We start from the raw sequence: 23,042 nt of genomic DNA, 5'->3' as shown, positions 1-23,042 counted from the left end.
GAATGTGATTTACCCTACAGGAAAATCCTTTGAAGATATCCAGGAGGCCCTTTTGTTTTTGAAAAGCAGAATTTGACACTGACATTAGTGCCAGTGGCAGCACAGCCCTCTTGGGGCCATGCAAGTCAAATGCATCCTAGAATGACATTAATTTGAATTAAATATCAGCTTCTATACAGCTGTTTAACTCTGCACATGAGCCCTTCTGTAGATGTGAAATTCAAGCCAGGGTTAAGGGTGAATTTGCAATGTAAAATGTGACTATACTGATAACGATGTTTTAGCACAGAGCTATACATTTGAAAACAAACCCCTGCATGATACTGGAAAAGGAAGGGGCAATATTGAGTATTTGAACCAGATGCCTTGATTCCAGTGGCAGAGAAAGATTCAGTTCACAGGGACTCGAGAACAACAGCCACAAACATGAGAGACAATAACTGAGAGGTCGCTTTCACAAAAAAGATGTTCTTGTTGATGAACAAAGGGGTCCTTTAACTACACACGATTATTTCTCCTGTATTTCTGTGGAAAAATCATCCTGACTTCTTTACTGAGCTATTTCTCACTAAAATCCTCAGTAAAAGAAGAATCCCAGAGATTTCATGTTATTCCAGCTAACAATACCACACTTAGCTCCAGTGGAGACTCTGGTATTGAATTACCCTTCACCATTCAGCCTCTTAATTGAAATTTGTCATTCTAACAACCTCAGAGCACATTCAGCAATTTCACTATCATCAACTATAATTCTGAGGCTGACATAGGAAACATGGCATAGAAACACAAGAGCTCAATTTTAAATTGGCTAAAATAAAGTTTATTTTACTGTTACAATATATAATCTTTTATTAACATAACTCACGAGGTGTTTACAAAATAATCTCATTTTCTGCTGCATTTTAAACACTACTTTTATACAAACTTTAAAGGTAAAATAGGAGTTTGTAGCTAAAAAGGCTTTTTGTTACATATTTAGAAGCATCATGAGAGTTAATTCAAACAAAATTTTTTTTTCTTATGGTGCCACCTTCACAGACAAAACAATGTTTAGTGTAAAGACCTGAGGGAGGATTCGTGAAAGCTTTCGTTAGACAAAGGATGCCAGTCCTCTTTGGCTGACAGTGAACAAACACATTTGAGCCCTTACAGCCAGGAGGGCCAATGGAATCTGGTAGTGCTTTGGGAAGAGTGTGGCCAGCAGGTCAAGGGAAGTGATCCTACCCCTCTACTCAGCCCTGACAAGGCCACATCTGAAGTGCTGTGCCCAGTTCTGGGATCCTCAGTGCAAGAAGGACAAGGAGCTCCAGGAGAGGGTCCAGCAGAGGCCATGAGGGGTTGTTCTGCTCCTTAGGGACACCCAAATGTCCCTCGCTGCTCCTGGTAATGTCCCCTCCATGCCTGACTGGCTGCCAAGGGCTTCCAGGCCTGGATGGAGCTTGGGGCCGCTGCTCAGGTGTCCCCAGACTCCAGAACCCCTGGACAGCTCAATCAAACCCTCACCCCTGCACTTAGCTCAGTTGCTGCTGCTGTCTCACCAGCTGACTGAAAGAAAGAAAGGAGGACTGGAAGAAGAAGGAAATTCTCTACATTGAGGGTGGCAGAGCACTGAACAGGCTGCCCAAGGAGGATGTGGAGTCTCCCTCTCTGGAGACATTCCAAACCCACCTGGACACATTCCTGTGTCTCCTGCTCTGGGTGACCCTGCCTTGGCAGGGAGGTTGGACTGGATGATCTCCAGAGGCCTGTCCAACCCTAACAGTTCTATGGTTCTGTAACTTAGGTGCTCTGAAATGCCTTACAAAGGAATCTCTTCCCTTTCCCTGCACTGACTGTAGGGGAGGGAAGCAGCCTGGTGCCTAATGGAAGCTTTAATGAATCCCCACACTGATGACCCAGCATGCAGCATGACCATAACACACAGAGCCCTCTGGTCCTTAATGTTGCACAAATGCTTCTTCAAACAGAAGAAAATTTGAAGTGTTACAGTTGTCACCAAACCTAATTTTAACATGTTAAAATTAAAGTCACCTAATGTCTTCTGTGAATCTGGTAGTAACAGGCAGGTATTACATTATTTAACCCTGATCTCCACTACAATGCACTAAAACACCTTAGAAAGAGTGGGAAAAGTGACCATTTTCACAGCTGCTGGAAAGGTATGTGCTAAAGTGAATGGATTTATGTGTCTGACAGTCAAGACAAGTCAGCTGACAGATTTGACATGATAGCAGATTGACAGTGATTACTTTATATACAGCAAGCAGGTAGAAAGAGGTGCTACTTTTATTTTTTTTTCATGCATAGTTTAACCAGCTTACAGCCAGCTCATCTCCATTCAGACTAGAGATGCATGATCCACCATTTGGTATAAGCCAAACTACCAGCAAATATATTTCCAGTGCAAACAAAATTGTCTTTCTTCAAGAAAAACAACAAATTTAATGCTACTTCTCAAAAAACAATGCTTATGCTGCATTATTTTCTACCTATTTTGGTCTGCATTTCTGAAGTTTCCTTCCTCTCCCCAAATCACATCCAAAGACAGATGATCACAGTATATTTTTTAGGCAAATGACTGTCTCTTTCCCAAAACAAATCTTACTGCTCATTGAAGATCATCCCTGAGAGCACTGTTCTAGCTAGACACTTAGACAGCCAGAGAAATCTCAGAGCTTAGAGGAAAAAAAGGCTGTTCACCCTGCGAAATCTTGTGGTTTTAGAAAGTAAAAAAATTAGCTACTTGGAGCATTTAATTTCCCTGAGCTGAGTGAAATTTGAAGACAGTAATCAGTAACATGAAGCATAGCAACATCTACAGCTGTACTTAGAGAAGCTGCAATTTTTTACAGTGGTGAAGTCAGACGTTACATTACAAGCACACAGCAGTGAGTGGTGGTTCCTTTCACTCGCTTCCTGCCACAGGAAATGCGACGGCTTCTTTGGTGAGAAACAGCACTGAAGAAGCTCCATGACTTCAGATCCTTTTGCCTTCTGATATTCCAGACACCTTTAAGTTAGTGGAGACACCACCAGGCCATAGTGCAGTACAAGTAGACCATCCTAGAGAGAACAGAAAGAAGCTGTCTCACAATAGCACCTTCCCTTCTCCCCGTGGCGTTTCTGTCACCAGCTGGTACAGCTGCTGCATGGCAGGACCCCAGGAACAATCTCACCAGTTTATACTGTGTCCCTTCTATATGGAGAATGCAAACTTTGAAGCATCAAGGCAAATAATTGTATTCCCCTCTTCTCTTTGAGATGGAAAAGTGTGTTAAAAAAAAAGATAAAATCTGGTAGTGCTTTTATAATAAAGTTATAATGGCATTATCAGGCTCTTGTTTACAAGTTGTGCTGATTTCCACATGGCATTGTGGAGCAGAAAAAAATGTAATCCACTAAGCAGTTCTAGAAAGTGCTGCCAAAAGTTGTAGCACAAGAGTCCAGACTACCACTATATACAGTTATTAAGTAATAAATGCATTGGATTAAAAAAACTCCAAATGAAAAACGATTACTTTATTAACTCATGTTTCTCCTCTTCAAAGACTGCTTGACATAATAAAAAATCCCTTCACCTGTGAAACAGGACACTTCTGAGTCACCAGTCTTACTTATGTCACTTAAATCACAGGCAGCTGCTGAAAGACCTAGCACTTAGTCTGCTTCCACCACAGAGCCACTGGGAATCTGACATTGCATTACACCTACTTATATGGACTTCAAAAAAAGTTCTTTTGTGAAGAGAGAACTACGTTAGTACCAACTGATGTGTTAGGATTTTTACTGTATTTTGCTTCAGATGTTTTTACCTGTTAAGACACAGGCTGTAAGAGAATGTATTAGTACCAACTCACTAACTTTTCTTCATCTTCCTGCCCTGTTAATAACCAGGAACTCATTGCTAATTCCTGAAAGGATACAGGAGCTTTAGCTCACTGGGTGACTAACATAAATTGGGATAGCAGCATTGCAAGGCAGAACAGGTTCTAAGAGGTTACTCAGGAACCTCTTGGCACATGAAAACGTTATCATACCTTCCCAAAGGTACTTATACCTTGTGCCCATTAGTTCCTTCAAAAGAGAAAATAAGACACATTCAAAACTTTATTTTTGGGGAAAAAATTGTGGTCAAAACCAGTTTTTCTTCTATTTTCCAGTTTCTTAAAGGGAAGAAATATTTATACAAGAAGAAAATGCTACAATGTATTCTTTGATAAATAATTTTGAAATGGTACATTTGGCAGTAGGACATTTAAAGGAAATAGCCCTGTTAAACCCAAGGCCAAACTCACTGCAATTCCTTTTCTACAAAGAGAGGCTGACAGTTACCCCAGTACTGGCACTTCTTACTCTGTAATTATTCACTTGTAAAGGATTACACATTTCTATCTATGTTCAGCTGCTTTCTCTAGATACTGTTATTAAAAGGAAGTCCAAACAGAGAATGACCTCTCACTGCCCATTACAAATCTCAAGGCTAACTCAGACAGGCACAAAAGAAAAGCAAAGCTCTCCAGTGTCCTTTGACACACATTTGTGACCCTGACCTAAAAAAAAATGCAAAGGATCCCACCTGTTACACCCAACTATAAATTTCAGAGTGGAACTGACAGCCCAAAACATCAAAGCACACACCCCTTTTGATGTTCTAAGAGCAGCAGCAACAAGAAGTGCCCCACTTTCCAAATTCAATAACCCCATAGCAAAGAGTAAAACACTTCCATAGGAAATGTGTGCTAGAAGGTCACAGTAATTAAATTAGAGCACAGTTCTTCCTGCCTAGCTCAGGAGACCAAAAAAACAGCACAGTAGCATTGGGTTACAAAAAGGTGAGAGCTACAAAGAGACCATTATAATCTGCCAAACCTCTGTGCCAAGGGCCAAGGACATCAAGGAAGCTACTCCTTTTAGCGTTTCCCATGTGTGAGCTCATTATATCCATCAGTGATGCAGAACTCTGAGAGGGCCCAGTTTTAGACAAGTGAAAATAACCAGCAGCTTGGATCAGGTTGCATTTGTGCAGCAGAGGGGAGGAAGGTACTACTGGGAAGAAGTTATATTCCCTTTTAGTTAATAACAAGCTTCCTTTCTCAGCTACTTGATCAAACCCATAATTACAGGCAGATCTCGATGCCTGGTAACAAAATTGAGCCTTTAAAAGTCTCTGTAAGTGTCTTTGATCACTCCTTGCAGTTTAGTCCACAAGTTTTACACTGTTTAAAAAATTAAAAAAGCAAAGTTGTTTCTTACTGTATAAATTCTGTCAGTGAGTTTTTTATGTTTTTGCCCTAAACAGAGCTAGAAATCCTACTTTCAGCAAATTAGGAAGCCAATTTCAGAAATGTCAAAATATCTTGACATCTACAAGATTAAACAAGATTTATTCCTGATTCTTTTTTAGCCTTCTATCAACTATCAGAAATGAACATGTTAATTGCTCATATTCAACGAAAATTAGTTGCCTATTTACCCAAATTAAAACAACCCAAATAGGTTACTATGGGATCAGTGTCAGGAATATTTATTTTATGATCATATCACATTTGGTCTTCCCACACTTGTTGGAAAGGCAGAAATGTATCCAGAAGAGCTAAAATCCTGCTAGCTTGCACTTCCAGGAGACTTTCATTTACTCAGGCTCTAAGGCATCATTATACAGTGCTAGTGAGCAGGAAAAAAAAAGAAAAAGAAATACAACACCCAAAATCTTCACAAACAAATCTTAAGAATCATTCAACATAAGTAAAAGCCACTCGGAGCACCACAGTGTTTATGGTTCAGAACAATAAATCACACACAACACATGTGATGCTGCAAATGCTACCAAAGAATGCACATTAAAATTAATATATTTGCCAATGAGAAACTTATCTGCATTTTTATAATCACTTTTCCCAGCAAAAAGAATAACTGCTGACATGAATGAACTTGCAAGTGAAAAATGTGACTCAGAATAGCAGCTATTTTTCTCCTCTAACAGTGGTTGTACTCATCTAAATAAAAGAGCCCAATGTTTATTCCTCCAAATGACTTTCTGTTGCAGAAGTAGTTACTGAAGCTTTTTTCTTTGCATGAAGCATCTACAATGAACCTCAGAAACCTGTAAATGACAACAGCAGTATTGAACAGTGTCTCAGCATTCTGGTGAGAGCAGTTAGGGACATTCCAAACTCCAGCACTGATTTGGAAAGGCTGGAAAGTTACAAAGGCACAAGATGCCCTTGGAGTTTAATGTAAAATTCATCAAATGTTCCTCTGTACTTGTAGTTTGACTGGCCAGGACAACTGTGCCCCTCACTGAATTTCAGATCCTGGTGAGAAACAAACAACCCTCACCATTTTAGACTTGACCCATTTGTTGGGATTTTTTCATGGCTAATTATCTAAAAATATTTTCCAAGGTTTTTTAAATTGTAGAAATGCATCCTCTTGATTTCAAAAAAAAAATTATGTTAGACTAAAAAGCATGAAAATGTCACAATTATTTCAATATGGAAAAAGAAGCAACACTACTACTGTAACTATTTGGAATCCTTAGAGATCTTCTAACAATATGAAGAGAAAATAAAGATGAACCTGGTCTTTCAAATTTCCTGTTGAAAGCGACAATGAAAGAACAAGACTTCACAATAAGCCAAGATGTCTCTTTTCTATTTATTTGTCCAATAGAGAAGCCTTGAGAGAATTAACAGCTAGCATACTGATTTGGTAATAAATGAGATTTGAAACATCACTGGAGAATGCATCCTAAGGCAACTGCTCTCTTTGTGGAGCTGCTGACTGGTGCTTTATCACCAAACATCAATCAGGCAGACCCAGTTCTGACAAGAAATGAAACTGCTGCAGTATTCCTTGAAGTGCTCCCCCAAGAGCATTTCTCATATATGAAAAGCTTTCGTGCTAAGCTCAAGTCTAAAACCATACATGTGACTATACCCCTGGACTGAGAAATGTATCATCCCCTGCCATTTACTGAAGCTTTCAGTAGAGAGCACTTCCATCACTTTGTGCTGATTGCTGAATTTACTTGCAATGACTCAGTATCAGAAACAAGCTGGTTACCAGTACCCACTTCCTCTACTTTCCATCCCCTGCTCCCCAAACTAGATTAGGTTACATTTTGATTTCTTCTTTATTTCATTTCTTCTTTCATTTCTTCTTCTTCAACTAAGACATTAGGTGTGGAATTTATTCCCTTCAACTGCAGAAACAGCACAAGCCTCATAGATTTTAACATTTGCCAATATTAACATGAGCCAAACACCTCTGCCCTGACTCTGGGACCCCTCCTAGTGATGCAAATCAGGTACAAATGATGCAAAGTCCAAGATATCTCAAATTCAGCTTTTTACTTCCTGCCTCCAACACAGAAGCCTTCCTGTAGCATAAGAGAGCTCAGCAGAAATTTTAAATGTAAATGTTTGTGCATGTACGTGCACAAACAAGCGAGAACTGATTTTGCTACTATTTTAGCCCTTCTGGTATCTCCTAGGATTGCTTTCCAAATAAAATACCAATCTAATCCTATTTCTTCCTACTGTATTAAATATTAACTTTTCAGACTAAGTTCAGATTAAGATACAATTTACCATATATCACAATTTTACATCTCTATCTAATGATGCACTTGGCAGAGTACTTCATTGTTTCTGCAGTACTTCTAAAATGGTGTGGTTCTTTAAAAATGCTCTGAAAAGATTCACAAAGAATTTTAAAAAAATGCTTTCTTATTTGCAAAGTCAGCAACACTAAAGACAGGAAGTTATCAACAAGAAATAGCTGGCCATACACTCATGCTGTGACCAGAGCCAATACAATATGCATCAAGCACATTTACTGCATTCATTACCCTCTATCTGTGGTTTGTGTTTTTATAAGCAAGTTTATTCTCCTGACCCAGTCACAAAGATAGCCACAGTCACAAAGATCCCAAAAATTTGGGATTTGTCTTCTAATTTCCTGCAGAGATGCAATTGCCAGAGAGGAAAAACAAGGAATGTTCATTGAAAGAATGACTGGTACACTTTATCATTGGTAAGGTAGCAACTTGTTTTGGGGGGGGGAAAACCCCCAAAACAGAACCCAACACAAAACTCTCATATCCAGAACATCATGAAACCAAGAAGAACATGGTGCACTTTGTCAACTCTACTTACAAGATAAAAATGATTTTGCATAAACTGGAGAGATTTTTCTTAGTGACTTCTTCAGACAAGCTGGTGCTACCTGAGGGCTTAAGAGAGGTCTTCTGTTTTGAAACAGAAAACCTGGAACAAATCCCCAGCTGCCACATACCTGTACTGCACTCTCCCCTATGACCTGACGAATTTCCCTCAGTGTCTGATAGTGCTCCAGCAGGTGATCACCACATATTATATCCACCTGGGAAAAAACACAAGCATGGTTAAGGCTAACTTGCCTTTGGAGTAGCAAAACAGTATCCAAGCCCTTTCAATTTTATTAGCAGAGTTCAATGCTAGCATGTTAGACACTAAAGCCATCTTTGCCTCTGTTGCCCAAATGTATTTAGCATTCACAGCACTACTGCACCACCCTAAAGCCTTTCAAGGCCCTGACCTGGGCTCACTGCTGAACAGAGAGGACAGTTTATTGTTTCACTCTGTTTGGTGTGTCCACTGAAACAAGCTCTTTAGTAATAGCTGTGATGACTTTAATGGGTATTTAGAGCACGTATTAGAACAACTACACAAATATCTGCCATCATTCATCAGTTGCAAAAGAGGGAAACTTGTTCGTGCCACCAAAAAAAAGAGCCACTGCCACCCTCCTTCTTATCTCGAGGGAGAAAACACCTGACTATTTCCACTAAATACTGTGGAAGAAGTGCCTTAGTAGAAAGGAGCATCTTGGTGCATGCCACTGTCAGCAGTTACATGACAGTCCCCTTTCAGCATGCACTCAGTCAGTATTCCTGGGTGCAGCTGCAGGGCATTCTCAGCAATTCCATGCATTGTCCTCTGCTGCAGCTGAACTCTGTCAGTGGTGCCTGCAATTCCATGGGAGGCACTTGTTTAGTAACTGCCCACAAAAGCAGTAATTTTGTGGAAAACACAAACCTTAATCAGGTATTTTGAATTCCTTGTCTTGATTATTATGGAAAATAGGCTTCTCTATAAAGTTACCATGTATTTACAGTGTATAATGTAAATCCAGTCTCTAAGATTCCAAATTAGAGCAGCTAACACAGCACTGTTTTTCTCTCCCAACTGGAGCTTGCTTACATTTTCCTTATGAGCAATTTCTAGATAAGGAAATGAGAGTGCTCCCATCTATGAATTGACAAGACCTCAAAATTGAAGATAAGAGCATTGACAATGTGCAGTCCCACAGCTTTCTGCAAGGGAGCTGCCTAAGCTCTGCCCCTGCAGCAGTGGGAGCACACTGCAGTATCATGATGTATTACTTTATACAGCCACCATCCACCACAGGATGTGCTCTGTGCTGCAGCTGTTCCACTCCCCCAGATTTATCTTCTTCTGCAGGCTGACCCACTACCTCTGTCTTGTTCTTCATGGAAAGATTTAGTAAGATTTGTGCTGGCAGACCACATAGTTCTGAGACTTGGGAACGCAGAAATTTTACTCCTCAGAGGTTCAAAAAGACTAATTTACTGCACCACCAATATTGTATAAGAATGATGCAGAATACTCTCTTTGTGTTTGATTCTTAATGTGCAGAAGATGTAAACTCCTTTGCAGCACTTCTGCTTTTAGCTTCCAGGAAGTGAAAATTTCTGTGGACATAACAGTAAATACTGACTAGCTATTGATCCATATATACTCATATACTTAACATCAACACTTGATGTATTTAACATAGTACTCAAAAATGTATTTATTTTCCTTTTGGAAAACTGTCTGCAGTTCTTTCTGCTATCTTCCATGCATTTTTAACCTTCCTACAGTTATTACTGCAGGAAGACAAACATGACTGCTTTGCTTTCCAGACATATGAGTTTAATTACTTTTGCTTGTAAGCTTACTTCTACAAGTTTTATAGCATAAGGCACTGAAAACTCAATCGTGCTCCCAATGAAACATATCACATAAATGTTTTAGATATTCTACAGAAATAGAAAATCTAATCTGTCTGACCAATAGAGGATGCAAATAGACAGTCACAGCTGCTGAGAATCTCTCAAAACGGAATTAGAAGGCTTGTTTGAAAGTACACTGTTTTACCTGCTGCTCCAGTTTCAAACAGCAGTCATTAAAGAGCCAGTGTCTAATAATAAATTGAGACAAGTTTCACACATTTAAGGTATTACAGTTCTCTGAATACCAAATGCTCAATCTCCTAATTCCAGCCCCAAAGCCTGAAATTCTGCCTGCTAATTGTTATACTAGCACTTCTTCTATAAGGACAAGAGAATAAAACATACAGTGAAAAAATAAATCTCAGGTCAATGCAAAAAATAAGTTGTGAAATGTGTCTCAGAGGAATCCTTGTGTCATACAGGAATTTATATGTTCCATTACAAAAGAGGCACCAGCACCACCAGTGCTATGAATTTACTAAAATTTCAAATGACTGGTAAAATTGAAGCCAACTACTACTGATTGCCTGAGACAGCAGTAACTGCAGCTTGACAGTTTGTTGAAAGGAAGTATGAAAGTGAATCTGCTGAATACTCAATCATTTCTGTTAAAATTCTTATTAAAGTAGGTTTTGCATTATGCCATTTCTTTTCTTTTGGTGACATGTCTGCTATTAGAGCTATTTCTCTAAAAGCCACCATAACAGACAATTATAAATTCATGCTCACTAAGTAAGACAGATATAAAAATAGAGAAAGTTCATGCAAGGGACACCTCACATAAGACTCATCCTAAGGGAGAATGTGCCCAGAAAGCAGTAGGCTTCAATCAATATTTTCTATACGAACTCATACTACCTAGGGAAAGACAAGAAAAAACCAAAGTTTTAGAGAGTGACATGAGTATTTGAGCCAGTTATTTAAAACGCTGTCAGAATTTCCCATTTCCTCTAGCTGCTGTTTACTTTCCAGAGGCCCTGGATGCGTTTATTCCAGGGTCCAAGACTGGCAAAAAGAAACTGCATCAACAACTGCACTGTGTATGAGCACAGAGTCCTATCTCCGAGTGTCCCCCCAGCCTGCAGTTCACACACTCTTAGGAATGCACATCTGGTAACAGAACATTTCTGTTCCATCAGCCACATTAATGGATTCCAAGCAGCTGAGCTGCAAGTCCTTCAGCAGCTTCTCTCATCCTTACAGAAGAAATAGCAGGAAGGAATACTGCTGTTGCAGGAGGAGCTCAAAGGAAATCACACTCTAAAGAAAACTTCTGATGCCAAAGACAAGAATCTACTGGGTTCCAAACACCACAACCTGTATTTAGCTCCTATCAGATGTTACCCTACTTATCTATTACTGGCAACTCCAGTTTCTAAAAAAATATTTTCACCCTCTCCCAACAAATTCCAGCAAGAATATTCAAGAGAGGCCTTGTCATTAGAAGTATACATAAACTCATACAGAAAAATTAGTCGTTGCCCAAAGCACAGAGTTCAAAACAAAGCATCAGAAACAGGAAACTACAGTCTGCCAGCTCTAGTGGTAGATAAAAATAAATGAAGCCTTAACCTTCAGATAAACTAGGGAATTTAAATCATAATCCATTTGCAAATGCAATTACAAAAGTCTGAAAGCAATTTGAAGCCTTGGAATTAAAAAAAGAACAAGGGCAGCTCCAAAACTGCTTTTTAGACTTCTATATATACTGCCACACATGAGCCAGATGGCTTATTTCACATTTTCATTAACCTAAATCCATTGCACTTGTGCAGGTCAATGAAGAAGGGCAAGTATTAGCTCAAATTCCACATGAAAAGATTAAGTCAGAGATGTCCAAGCAGAGCCAGGAGTTCAGGGGGTGAGTAACATACGTTCTATCACTTGGTCACCAAATGAGCTCTAACAGGGAATGACTGAAACATTCTCAAACAGGACTTTTGCAGACTGTCAAACTCAGCTGATATTCAGTAGGAACTGACTGCATTCACAAAACAACCACACCTAGTGTCCTTACCAGAAGTTTCGGTAACAAAGCCAAAAAAGCAATTGATATTCTGAGGAGATAAAGGAGGAAACACTCTGTGCCTTCCTTACAGTCAAATCTTTCAAAGTCCGAAGTAAGACACAAGTCAACTCTGTTGCAATAAATTTTCTGTAGATAAATGTAGTACTAAATGTAGAAACTTCCAAGCTTCCCAAGGAAACCAAATTCTTGGACTCCAGTCCCACACTAAACACACCAAACTCAAGAGATTTTATATAAAAATCAGTAATTTTAGGTAATTAAGAGAGCTGGAAAATAAGACTAAAGAAGTAATATTAAAAGGAAGAGCTTGCTGTCCAAAGTTAGTATCTATTTCTTTTTTAACACACTTTGGGAAAGCTGACAGGAAATGAACCACTGCGGTCCTCAACACTTCCACTCAACTAAAAAAGCAGCAAAGAATCTTCTACATTTAAATTCTTTGCACATATGGCTTGTAACCTAGTTCTCTAAATTTTTCTGCTTGTGCTAATTCAGAATCAGGTTCTCCCTAATTTTGTTTTAGTTTATTAGCCATCCTGGGAAGCTGGAGGAACACATGATTCATTAGGCTTATTAATCCTCAATGACATATCTGACATCTCTTTCACTTTCTGCATGTTTACCAACAAACCATCAGCTTCAGCTCTGTGTACTACCATGAGAAGATAACAGCTCAGTACATTCACTCCTTTAATCTTAGTCCCCATATGACAAAGAAATGATCACTCAAGCTAGAAAGAAATACTTCCAGCTTTGTTTCCTGAATTTCCAAATTTTTTAAAGATGAGCCTAAATATCAAGACAACAGTCATGACTTGGGGCATAAAAATCAACTACAGGTTTCTAATGACCAAAAAAATACTTGCTGAAAAAAAAAAAAGGGGAGCACATCATTTAAGATGAGAAAAAAAGGCAGCCAAGGCATCTGTTTGTAGAAAAAGAAGATTTATCATTTCCTCCAAACAGGCAGGGCTTGCACAGAAGAGACCAAGGATTAGAACCAGCCAATATCCTGCCTTACACCTTACACAATGGCAAACTAGATACTAGCAGAGTTAGGAGTGACTGGCTCAGCACCAAGAACATCTTGAGAAAGGACACCTATGAAATCATCAGCTTTTGAGATTTAGTAACATTTAACCATTTAACCAAGGAGATTGTATCTGTCTGGCAAAGTCCAAGTAGGAAGTAACTAATGAGTGAAAAAATCTCAAGTTCTCTAACAGATGATCTTAAGATGTTACAATCTGAAAGACACCCAGCACACAGGCCCAGGGTGATTTTGAAAGATGGACACCTGCAGTTTACAAGACAGATGCTCAGTATTCCTGAAAATTGAGATTCTGATGTACTCCTTAAGAAAATCCAAACAAACAAAACAATTCCTTCCCCTCAAATAAACAACGACTAAATAATGCAAGAAGTCTCCCCAGCCTCATTTTGAGGATACTTGTATTTGTTTAGAATATCAAGTCACCACCATGTAAAAGCTAGACTCCCACTGAGAGGACACCAGCAAATAAAAATACATTGATTCCTCTGCAGGATGAATAATTTATATTTGATTTGATTTTTCACCACTGGAAAGGTAAGCAGCATGAACACTCATTACTGAGGCACACAGACATTCTGTATTGTCCCACAGTTACTGCTGTATAAAAACAGCCCTAACTGCAAACCCAGCACTAAACTTCTACCATTTGTCTGTTCACAACAGCATCAGCTTGATCTTCCAGGAACTGACAGCTTTAAGAATTATTTACACACTACGGAACTCTTGCACTTTCCCAACTGAATGGCTGCTGAAATACACTGAAGAATTGGAAACTGGTTTTGACAAGCAGTTCCTCTCAAAATGGTTGAGAAATATGAAGCAATATTCTTTTGTACCATATTCTGCTCCTTTGAATACTTATTTGGAGAAAAGTGTCTGTATTTGCATTCATACATACTTCAAAACATCCATCCATAGTATAATTCTTTCTTAGCCCTTGTTTGCCTTCAGTTAAATTTTACTATTATTCACCTTGCAGCAGCTTGCATCATGCCTTTGCATGCTCCCACATTCCCATTTTCCTGTCTAGTTTTACCTTTGAAACAACAGAATCTCTTGGCTTTGAATTTCTTTGGCTGAAATTTTACAAGGCACTTTAGAAATTCTGTCTAGCTAGTAGAGTACTATGAAAATCTGAATAGGTTGCAAATGAGTTAGAAGAGTTGTTCCTTGCAGATCACAAAATTGCAAACACTAAATTTTTTAATCCTTACTGTATTAAAAAACTCTAACATTACTTTTAGAATCTAATGAACAATGGAAATGTCTGTCCAAAGCACAGACAACTTGTGACTGCTGCAACAAGAATGTACCTGACAAGCAGGGTCTAGATCCATTTTTCTTCTGAGGAATTTCTCCACATGTCCAATTGTTGCCTCCCCGGAAACACGCACAAACTTCTTTTCCAAAGGCTGCACAGAATAAATAAAGATATTAAGTTAAAGTTAAGTTAAAGTCAAAGGTTTTGGCACTAATTCCTCAGAAATTCCAAACTCAAGCAGCAGCCCAGTAACAGGGAAACAGCTTACATTTTTGAACCCTTCCCTGATCTACCTGCAGATTACCTCATAGGGAACAGACAAAATATGTATTAGGACTTCAGATGCTGTTAAAATATTTAAAAATTAATAAGCAACTGATTATTTTTAAATGTTTTAAACAGTCCTATGTTCTGTGTGGTCCAAAAACCCCAGGATAAACAAGGCAGAAAGAAGGGCAAATACGAGACAGAAAGGGTAGGAGGGGATACTGAAGATGAAAAAAGATGATGAAAAAAAATACTGTGAAATATGAGGATAAAAAGAAGAAAAAATGCTGGGTAGGTGTGATGTTATACAACAATAGGTTTGAAATACACTGTAATACAAGATTGGTTATTATTATTCTGATGAAAGCTTCAGCTGCACTCAGTATAAGAAAACCAAACTAAACTAAATATACTCAGGCTATAATTATTCCTGAAGTAAACTGTAAGAAAAAAATGTAATTATATTTGTACCTTAAAATTCCCTGTGCCTTCATTAGCTCTGAAAAAACAAAAGAGTAAATAGTCAACATCGCTAAGATTTTAAGTTATTAATATCCTCAAGCTCTTTATTATAACAGTGACTTATTGATTTATGAGTCTTGCATATCCAACTTATTTTCCAAACTGAGGCTCTTCCTTTCATTAAATTGCTATACATAAAATAATATTGGACTGAATTTATGTATCTTTTTCTCCTACCCTTTGTATTTCTGCATTTTTCTTATAAATTCAGTTATCTAGGATGTCAAGGTTTCTCTACATAAAATGTGAATAAAACCCAATGTAGCCTAAAGCCATTTTTAAACACAACGTAACACTAATTTTCATAGGAGTAGGTTGCAATATTGATGCTGCTTAAACCTCCACACTTCATGATCCTTGATATTTGGAACCTTAACAGTACCTAAGAAGTTACTGACAAAACACACCCAACCACCTCAGGGGCTCCCTGGGCAGGATGTTGGCCTTCCAGGCTGTTCATATGACAATATTAATGCTAATGCTGTCTAGGAACTCAGGAAAGCAGCATGTGTTTCTCTGGAATGTGAAATACACACAAACATGGCAAATAACCAAATTTCCAGCTGGCTTCAGCCAAGGTTCACTGATTTTCAGAGCCTGAGCATGTGATCTGTCATTGATCACCTATCTCCTTCTTGTAGCGCAATGCGTAAATCTCTCAATTAATTAAGGCCAATACACAACATTTCATTATTCTTGCATTGCATTAGCAAGCATGTACATATGAGAGAGGAAACACTGCAGCATTTTCATTGCACTGGAGAGGGCAAAAAATCAAACATTGCTACAAATCAGGAATCCATTTGCTATAGCAAGCAAATATAACACTTGTGCAGACCACACATTAAAGTGGCACTTCAAGTTACTATGATTATCTCCACCTCTAAATATGTACCAGGTATCAGACAAAACTAAGTAAATCTATCATGAACTAAGAAACAAACATAAAGAAAGCTTTCCCACTACAGCTGTCATTTTCTTTGATACAGTTCCACAGCCACTGGTGACCACATTATAACCCATAGAGACACAATGTAGACAGTTAGACTTTCAAGGTAACAATTTCTTTTGGCTGGTCCGATCTATTCCAAGTTTTCTTTCTCCAAAATGCTTTATTAATCTCTCATTGCCAAGATAATCTCTTTGATTTTAACAATATAGATTATCAAAGGTTAAAAAAAGTAATATAATTAAATAAATATTCATTTATTTAATAAATAAAAATTATTAAATATTTATTTATTTAATAAAAAGTATTTTTTATTTATTAAAAAATAAAATACAAAGTAGATGGTGTTAAGACATCATCTTTTTTGTTAGAAACATTCTGTGCTTCCCTCCATATAAAAAAAACAACAAAAAACCCACAGTGGACAGTTCCATATGGTATAGATGATATTTGCACAGTATTACCTGCTTAGCTGCCAATGCTGGACATTTAAAATAAAACTACCAAAAAACCAAATATAACAGACAGATTCAAAAGTCATCTTGTTTCTCAGGCAGATAGAAGTTTACTAGGTTTGAGGTCTAAACTGACTTCTGCAAGTCAGGCATGAAGAAAATGAAAACTGACATTAAGGCAGGTATATGGATTCACAATGTTAAAGCTTCTATTATTTGAAAGTCACTGACTGGTTCCTGTGAGCACATCCAGCATTAACGGTGCTGCCACCCACAGGGATCAGGGACTGGAACAGACAGGGATTTCTCTGCTCAGTTTACTGAGACTGCACGACTTTGTTAAAAATAAAACACATCTACATTTTAAAACAATACTTCCTAGGAAGTATACATCTTAAACATTTAATTATCTGCATCCTCTACCTGTGCATAGCTGGCTGTCACTATTGCACTGTAAGTTAAAACTGGTTCCCCACTACTATTTGAGATGGAAGAAATGCACATTTAATGAAAACCAAGAGCCAGTTAATGGTTCATCACATGCTAGCAGCACCCTCATGTCAGTCAGTTGCTCTTACATTTGCCCACAACTCACCCAATAAACTCCAGAAGTATGGAAATGTCAAGTTCTGGTGGGATCCGGAACACTGAGCCCAGAACTTTTCGGGGTCTTCCTCGGCTCGGTGGAACTGGCTGTGGGACAGCTAAAATATTCAAGTAGCCAAAATGCAAAGATAACTTGAAATAAAAGCTGAATGAGATACTAGCATGCACTGAGCAAAACAGAATAGCTCACCAGGTAAAAAAGCCCATGCAATTCATCCTCTTTTTTATTACTAAATCAGCTGTTCCTACATTCTATGCTGTGTACCTGAATAAGAATTTTAATAGCTTTCAGCACAGCACTCTCCAATGAGCTTTGTTTGATAGGAAGACACAAAATAATTAGAACAGTCCCCCACTGTTCAGCAGACTTTGAAGCTCTCCTTTTTACTCCTTTGTAATGTCTATTACTTATTAACAGCCAGAAAATAACATTAAGGCACATTTTATATATGTTTCCTGGTTGTAAGCAAAATATGTAGTTTAAAATAATTCAACAATGATCAGGGTTTAAGTGTTGTCAATTCATCTATTTTTGTAATCTGAGATCTGTGGCAAGTTACAATGTCCAGATAACTAGGAATCCCATATTTCCAGTAGTACTTCCATCTTCGGTTGTGAACTATTATTTTAAAGAAAGCCCTTAAGAATAAATTACATGATAAATATTTTCTTAACAGTGTTTCTTAAAGTGATTACAGCTCACCTGGTTTGGGCACTTCTAATCCTCTTTCTTTGTAGAAGTCATGCATTTGTTTTTTCTCTCCTGAAAAAAAAGCACAATACAGGCTGAAATGTTTCATATGCTGAGATTATCCATTCTCACTGACCAATTTTCAGTGGTTTGAGCAGCAAAAACTTTCCAAGTTTCTACAGACCTTCACCATCACTAGTATTTCATGAGGCTCAGACACTTAAGAAACCCAGACTAAGATTTTGTTAGTAAAAACTGGGAGAAAATCAGAGAAAGTGGCCATAAATAATACTGAAATAGCAAGAACTAATATCCTTCTGGCTGTCATGCCTTGTGACACGACACGGTATTTTATAACCTGTTCACATAGAGCACAGTACTTTTTATACTATATTTGTATATACACATATTTTTATACACACATATATATTTTACATATCAAAGCAAAACCATCTATAGTCCATACATATCCACTGGATTGTGTATTTCACTCAGCCCATCGAGGGGGACTGTGAAGGATCATTGGCTCCCAAAGTTGAAAATAAATGAGACAGTAAACACATCTAAAATCAGTCAAGTAACATGGCAATGAGGAAAAGATAGAAGCATTTGAGAAAATTGGTCTTGGCATTTTTTTCTCCAGAGGCAAGTGAACTTTTTACATAGAATGATACCATATAGTTCTACTAAAGTAAGAGGAACAAATTGTGAAATATTATCTGCATGTTTATCTGGATACAGTGACAGCTGTGTTTCATGAGATAAGGTACACACCACTACCACAATAGCATTTAGCAGCCAGAAAGAAGCCAGCTGTCACAGTTAATTAATTACAACTTATAACCAAACATCACAAAACTATTTTGAAGAGTCCAGAGTAGAAACAAGGCTTTGAATTACTCTGTTTTCTATTCTTTTCAATCACTAGATGGCAATGTTATAGAGAAAGGCACTTACTTTCCTCCAGATTGACAACTAATTTATAGACTATATCTTGCAGTTGTCGGTCCAGTCTATGAAATAGGAAAGAACAACAAAAAAAAAAAGTCTTTGGTGCAAGACAAAATGGTTGTAGTAAAGTGTAATAAAGATGCCAAATACAGCATTGAAATGGGATGTACATGGAGTGACAGCACCACCCTTCATGAACACCTCAAGAAACTAAAACTCAATTTTTTAAGTTAATTAATACACCATGCCAAAAAGTCTTCATCTTAAAAGGAAATCAAACCAAATAGTTAAGTGTTTGTATCACCAGTAAAACTGAGCAAATGCATAAAAATACCCAGGGCAGGGGTAACAAACCCTAGAAATGGATACAAACTAGATGAAACAATAAGGAATCTTTTTATCTTAATTATTGTAGTGAAACTCATACTAGTGAAGCACACAATGTGTTTCTTGCAACCATTCCTTTGTTTAAAATAGGAAACCACTACAAGTCTGTAGAACAAAACATTTAAAAGTAGGTAGCAAATCTATAAAAATGGGACCAATTTATTACCTGATATTATAGAGGGGCTGTGTCTGATGTACAACAATATTGCACTTTGGGCATCTGTTGCTATAGTAGAAGTGTCTCACAATGCAGCTTTTACAAACTGTAAAGAAAAGAAACCTCACAGGAGTCACATGTCCATTACACAGTGCCATCTGTTCAGGCAGAAGGGGTAAATACACCCAGACTTGCCATACCAAATTTGTCAGAGACAAAATGAAGTCACTGAACACTCCAAATCCAATGGATGCATGGGTGAGAGTTCAATGTGCATGTAGGACGTGAGCAGGGCTAAGGCAGAATATTGACTGCTGAAAAGCACCCTAAAAACACTTTCAGTAGAAACAAGGCAAGAAATCATAACTCTGCCACTTTCATTGTGTTTTATAAGTCCTTTAAAAACCTGGAAAAATGCTATTAAGTGGAAATACCTAGAAAAAATAACCTATTATCAAGTCAGCTCCCCATCTGCCCGAACAGAGGAAACTTTTCTGTAACATTTACCAGGAGAGTTCTAACACACCACGACAGCTGCATTTGCAACTTTTTGCTGTCCTTAGTAATAGTTGTTCCTCTCTGTAAATTGCAAACTGTGCTGAATATTTTGTGCTATAGAACAAACTAGTGAGTAGTGCTCCAAAAAAGGGGAAAAAAAAAGAGAGAGAAAGTTTTCCCTCTATGCAGCATGAATGTTTGGGAGATTAGTAAACCAGGATTCTCAGATTCAGGTATGAGCATGGGTGTGGCTGAAAGAGTCAGCTTCACAGAAGGTGTTTTATTAGTTTGGAGAGAAAACAGTTCTTTAGCACTGGGAAAATTGCTGGCACTAGGATCCGGGGGGAAAAATAACAAGCACATTGAAATCAGTTATTAATTTCCCATCTGCTCCGTTCATCAGATTATGGACAAACTGTGCCATGGGTGCAGACCACTGTTTCTATATCTGAACTGGGACTTCCACAGGAGCTTATGGGGTTTTGTGAATTTACAAGCTCGCATCAACAACAGCTTAGGAAACTTTCCAGTCCATTAAAAGCAGAGCCACTCAACTTTCTTTTCTCACTTATACACTCTAATTCCTGGAGCCTACTTTAAAAAAAAATTAAGAAAATATATGTAGTAGCTCTGCTTTTGTCTTACTTGGGCTTCATCTTCTCCTACATCATCTTCCTTCTTAATATGGACAGCTGACTTCATGATTGATTGATTGAATATATCTTGCTTAAGGAACAGAATAAACACAACACACGTTCACTTCAAACAGAGAATTATTTTTCTGAACACAGAACATTTCAACAGCTGAACTGGTCTGAATTTGCAGCTAAACCCTCAGGCAGACAATACTGACAGATACTTACAGGTGTGCAGACATTCTGTAATAGTTGTAGCATCAATAAAGTAACCTTTGCAGATGGAACACAGGATGTAGGGGGTCAGCTCTGCGAGGTTTATCATACGCTGCAAACAAAAATTAGTGAGAGCTTGAATACACAGGCTAAGCCATGCAATTCCTTGATTGCAGCTTCCAAAATACCACAGCCTTACAACCATGGGAAAAAATGGGATCAGTATGTTAGAGGAGTGGGTTTTCCTAACAGATCAGTTGCTTCTCATGTAGAGCTCATTTTTTAAAGACTTTTGCCTAGTCTTCTAAATTGAGCTTTTTGACAACATTTGTTCCATGAATCTTACCTAAAAAGAAAACTTTAAACAATCAATCATTTTGGGAAAAGTTTTTTTTGATAAACTCTTTCAACAAAATATCACAAGCCAGCAAGCTTGAAGTGGATACAGGTGGCAAACAACATCTTTATTTGAAAATGCCCAGCAATGCTCAGCTGGAGTCCCAAATCAAGATATAGAGAGAGTTTGTATGACAAGAGACAGTCATCTCTTGTTTGTACACACAGTTATAAAATATACAATACACATAGAGGCAAAGGCTGACATTTCACTGCTTTGAATCCTGGTCATGAAGAACATTCACCAGGAACACACACAAGTAGTTCCACAACAGCTTTCCTCACTGAATAACACTATTTCAAAAAAGAACAAATTTCTTCAACAGCGCCGATCTAAGATGTGTCTGAAAGAGGTGACACATTAATTCTTACGTTTCCTCTCGTCTCAAAGCCCGAGTAAAGGGTTTTCTTTCCCTCAATAGCACCATTCATTTCGCCCACGTGCCGCTATCTACCACCCTCAGCCACGCCGAGAGTTTGTAAGGGCTTCACTTACTTAAATGAGACAGATGAAGTGAACTCGGGTAATAATAAAATAAATATTACAATAATAATAATAATAATATTTTTTTAAAAAGTAAAAATAATAAAAAGTCCATTATCACACGCGGGGCACGCCGGGAGCGGGGCCTGGCGTGCCCCGGGCACCCTCCCGCCCCCTTTACCTCCCGGTCGTCGTCCGAGTCGAGCTCCCCATCATCCGTTCCGAACCGAGCCCTGGTGTCGCCCTCCATCTCCTCTTCCTCCTCCTCCACCTCCTCTTCCTCGTCGTCTTCGTCGTCGTCGTCCTCCTCGCCGCTGGACTCCGAGCGACCCCGCTCGAACTCGAAGGGGTGGGAGCGCGACCCCGAGCAGCTGGGGGCCCCCTCCATGTCCTGGTCCTCATCGTCCGGGCCCAGGCCCTGGCCCGCGCCCGCTGCATCCCCGCCCGACAGCGCCGGGACCCCGGATCCGGTGTCTCCCTCCATGTCCACAGACCGGGGCTGGCACGGGTCGGTCCGCGGCCCGGGGCGCCTGCGTGGGAACGCCGCGGGGCACGCTGGGAAATGTAGTTCTACAGAACGCACGGCCGCGCTCCTGCACGTGCGCTGAGCCACAACCAGTTTGTTTTTATAGCCCCACGTTTTGGTTTTTTTTTCCCTTATTTTTTCCCCCCAAGCGACTCGCCAATGAACGCTTAATTTTTCCCGAAAGACTCTCAATCACACAATACCAGTTTCATTCAAAATAAGGTTTTAATTCTGTAACATAATTAAATTGCTTGGGTTGGAAGGGACCTTAGAAATCATCTAGTTCCAACAGCTTGCCATGGGCAGGGACACCTTCCACTAAAACAAATTCCTGAAAGCCCCATCCAACCTGTCCTGGGACACTTCCAGGGCTGGGGCACCCACAGCTTCTCTGGGCAACCTGTGCCAGTGCCAGTGCTCCACTCTCACAGTTAAGAATTTCTTCCTAATATCTAATCTAAACATGCTTTCTGTCAGTTTAAAGGCATTCTCCCTTGCTCTGTCACTACATGCCCTTGTCCAAAGTCCCTCTCCAGCTCTCTTGTAGCCCTTTTAGACACTGGAAGGTGCTGCAGCGTCTCCCTGGAGTCTTTTATTCTCCAGGCTGAACACCCCCAGTCTTCTCAGCCTTTCAACAAGTATCACCGAATCTCTGTTTAACACGGTTAAAAAAGAAGCAGAATTAGAAATATCTGGACAACCCAGCCGTAATTACGTTAATTGGGCCCCCAGTCCCAAGGTCATCCCCGGTGCAGTGCAGGGAGCCCCGCAGTGCCCACATGGCCCCGCAGTGCCCACAGAGCCCCGTCCCCTCACACCGAACTCCGTTCCCTCACACCGCCCCGGCGCCACCGCCCCTCACCGCGCCCCCGCTGCCACAAAGCGCTTCCGCCAGCGT

General features: G+C 39.2%; 1 protein-coding gene across 1 annotated transcript; it reads right to left on the bottom strand.

Moving 5' to 3' along the window:
- Nucleotides 1-797: 797 nt before the first annotated feature.
- On the bottom strand, nt 798-22,925 carry PCGF6 (polycomb group ring finger 6). The gene is made up of 11 exons (XM_005417329.3): nt 22,860-22,925; nt 21,800-22,222; nt 20,751-20,850; nt 19,399-19,495; nt 18,852-18,907; nt 17,907-17,966; nt 17,193-17,301; nt 15,143-15,170; nt 14,457-14,555; nt 8,299-8,385; nt 798-3,063 (listed from the first exon to the last, which is right to left on the bottom strand). Exons 1-11 carry the CDS (start codon nt 22,923-22,925, stop codon nt 3,013-3,015), a joined length of 1,176 nt encoding a protein of 391 aa, XP_005417386.1. The 3' UTR covers nt 798-3,012.
- Nucleotides 22,926-23,042: the final 117 nt, after the last annotated feature.

This window comes from Geospiza fortis, unplaced genomic scaffold (genome assembly GCF_000277835.1).
Source record: "Geospiza fortis unplaced genomic scaffold, GeoFor_1.0 scaffold130, whole genome shotgun sequence".
Lineage (NCBI taxonomy): Eukaryota > Metazoa > Chordata > Aves > Passeriformes > Thraupidae > Geospiza > Geospiza fortis.
The sequence above is the reverse complement of the archived record's forward strand: the minus strand, read 5'-3'. Positions and strand labels throughout refer to the sequence as shown.

Coding starts and splice junctions, on each gene's coding strand:
- PCGF6 (XM_005417329.3), bottom strand. CDS start 22,925: ATGTGGGCACTGCGGGGCTCCCTGCACTGCACCGGGGATGACCTTGGG. Junction 17,967..18,851: donor AGTTGTCAATCTGGAGGAAA/GTAAGTGCCTTT, acceptor CTTTTTTTTCAG/GAGAGAAAAAACAAATGCAT. Junction 15,171..17,192: donor ATACTTCTGGAGTTTATTGG/GTGAGTTGTGGG, acceptor TTGTTTTTTCAG/AGCTAATGAAGGCACAGGGA.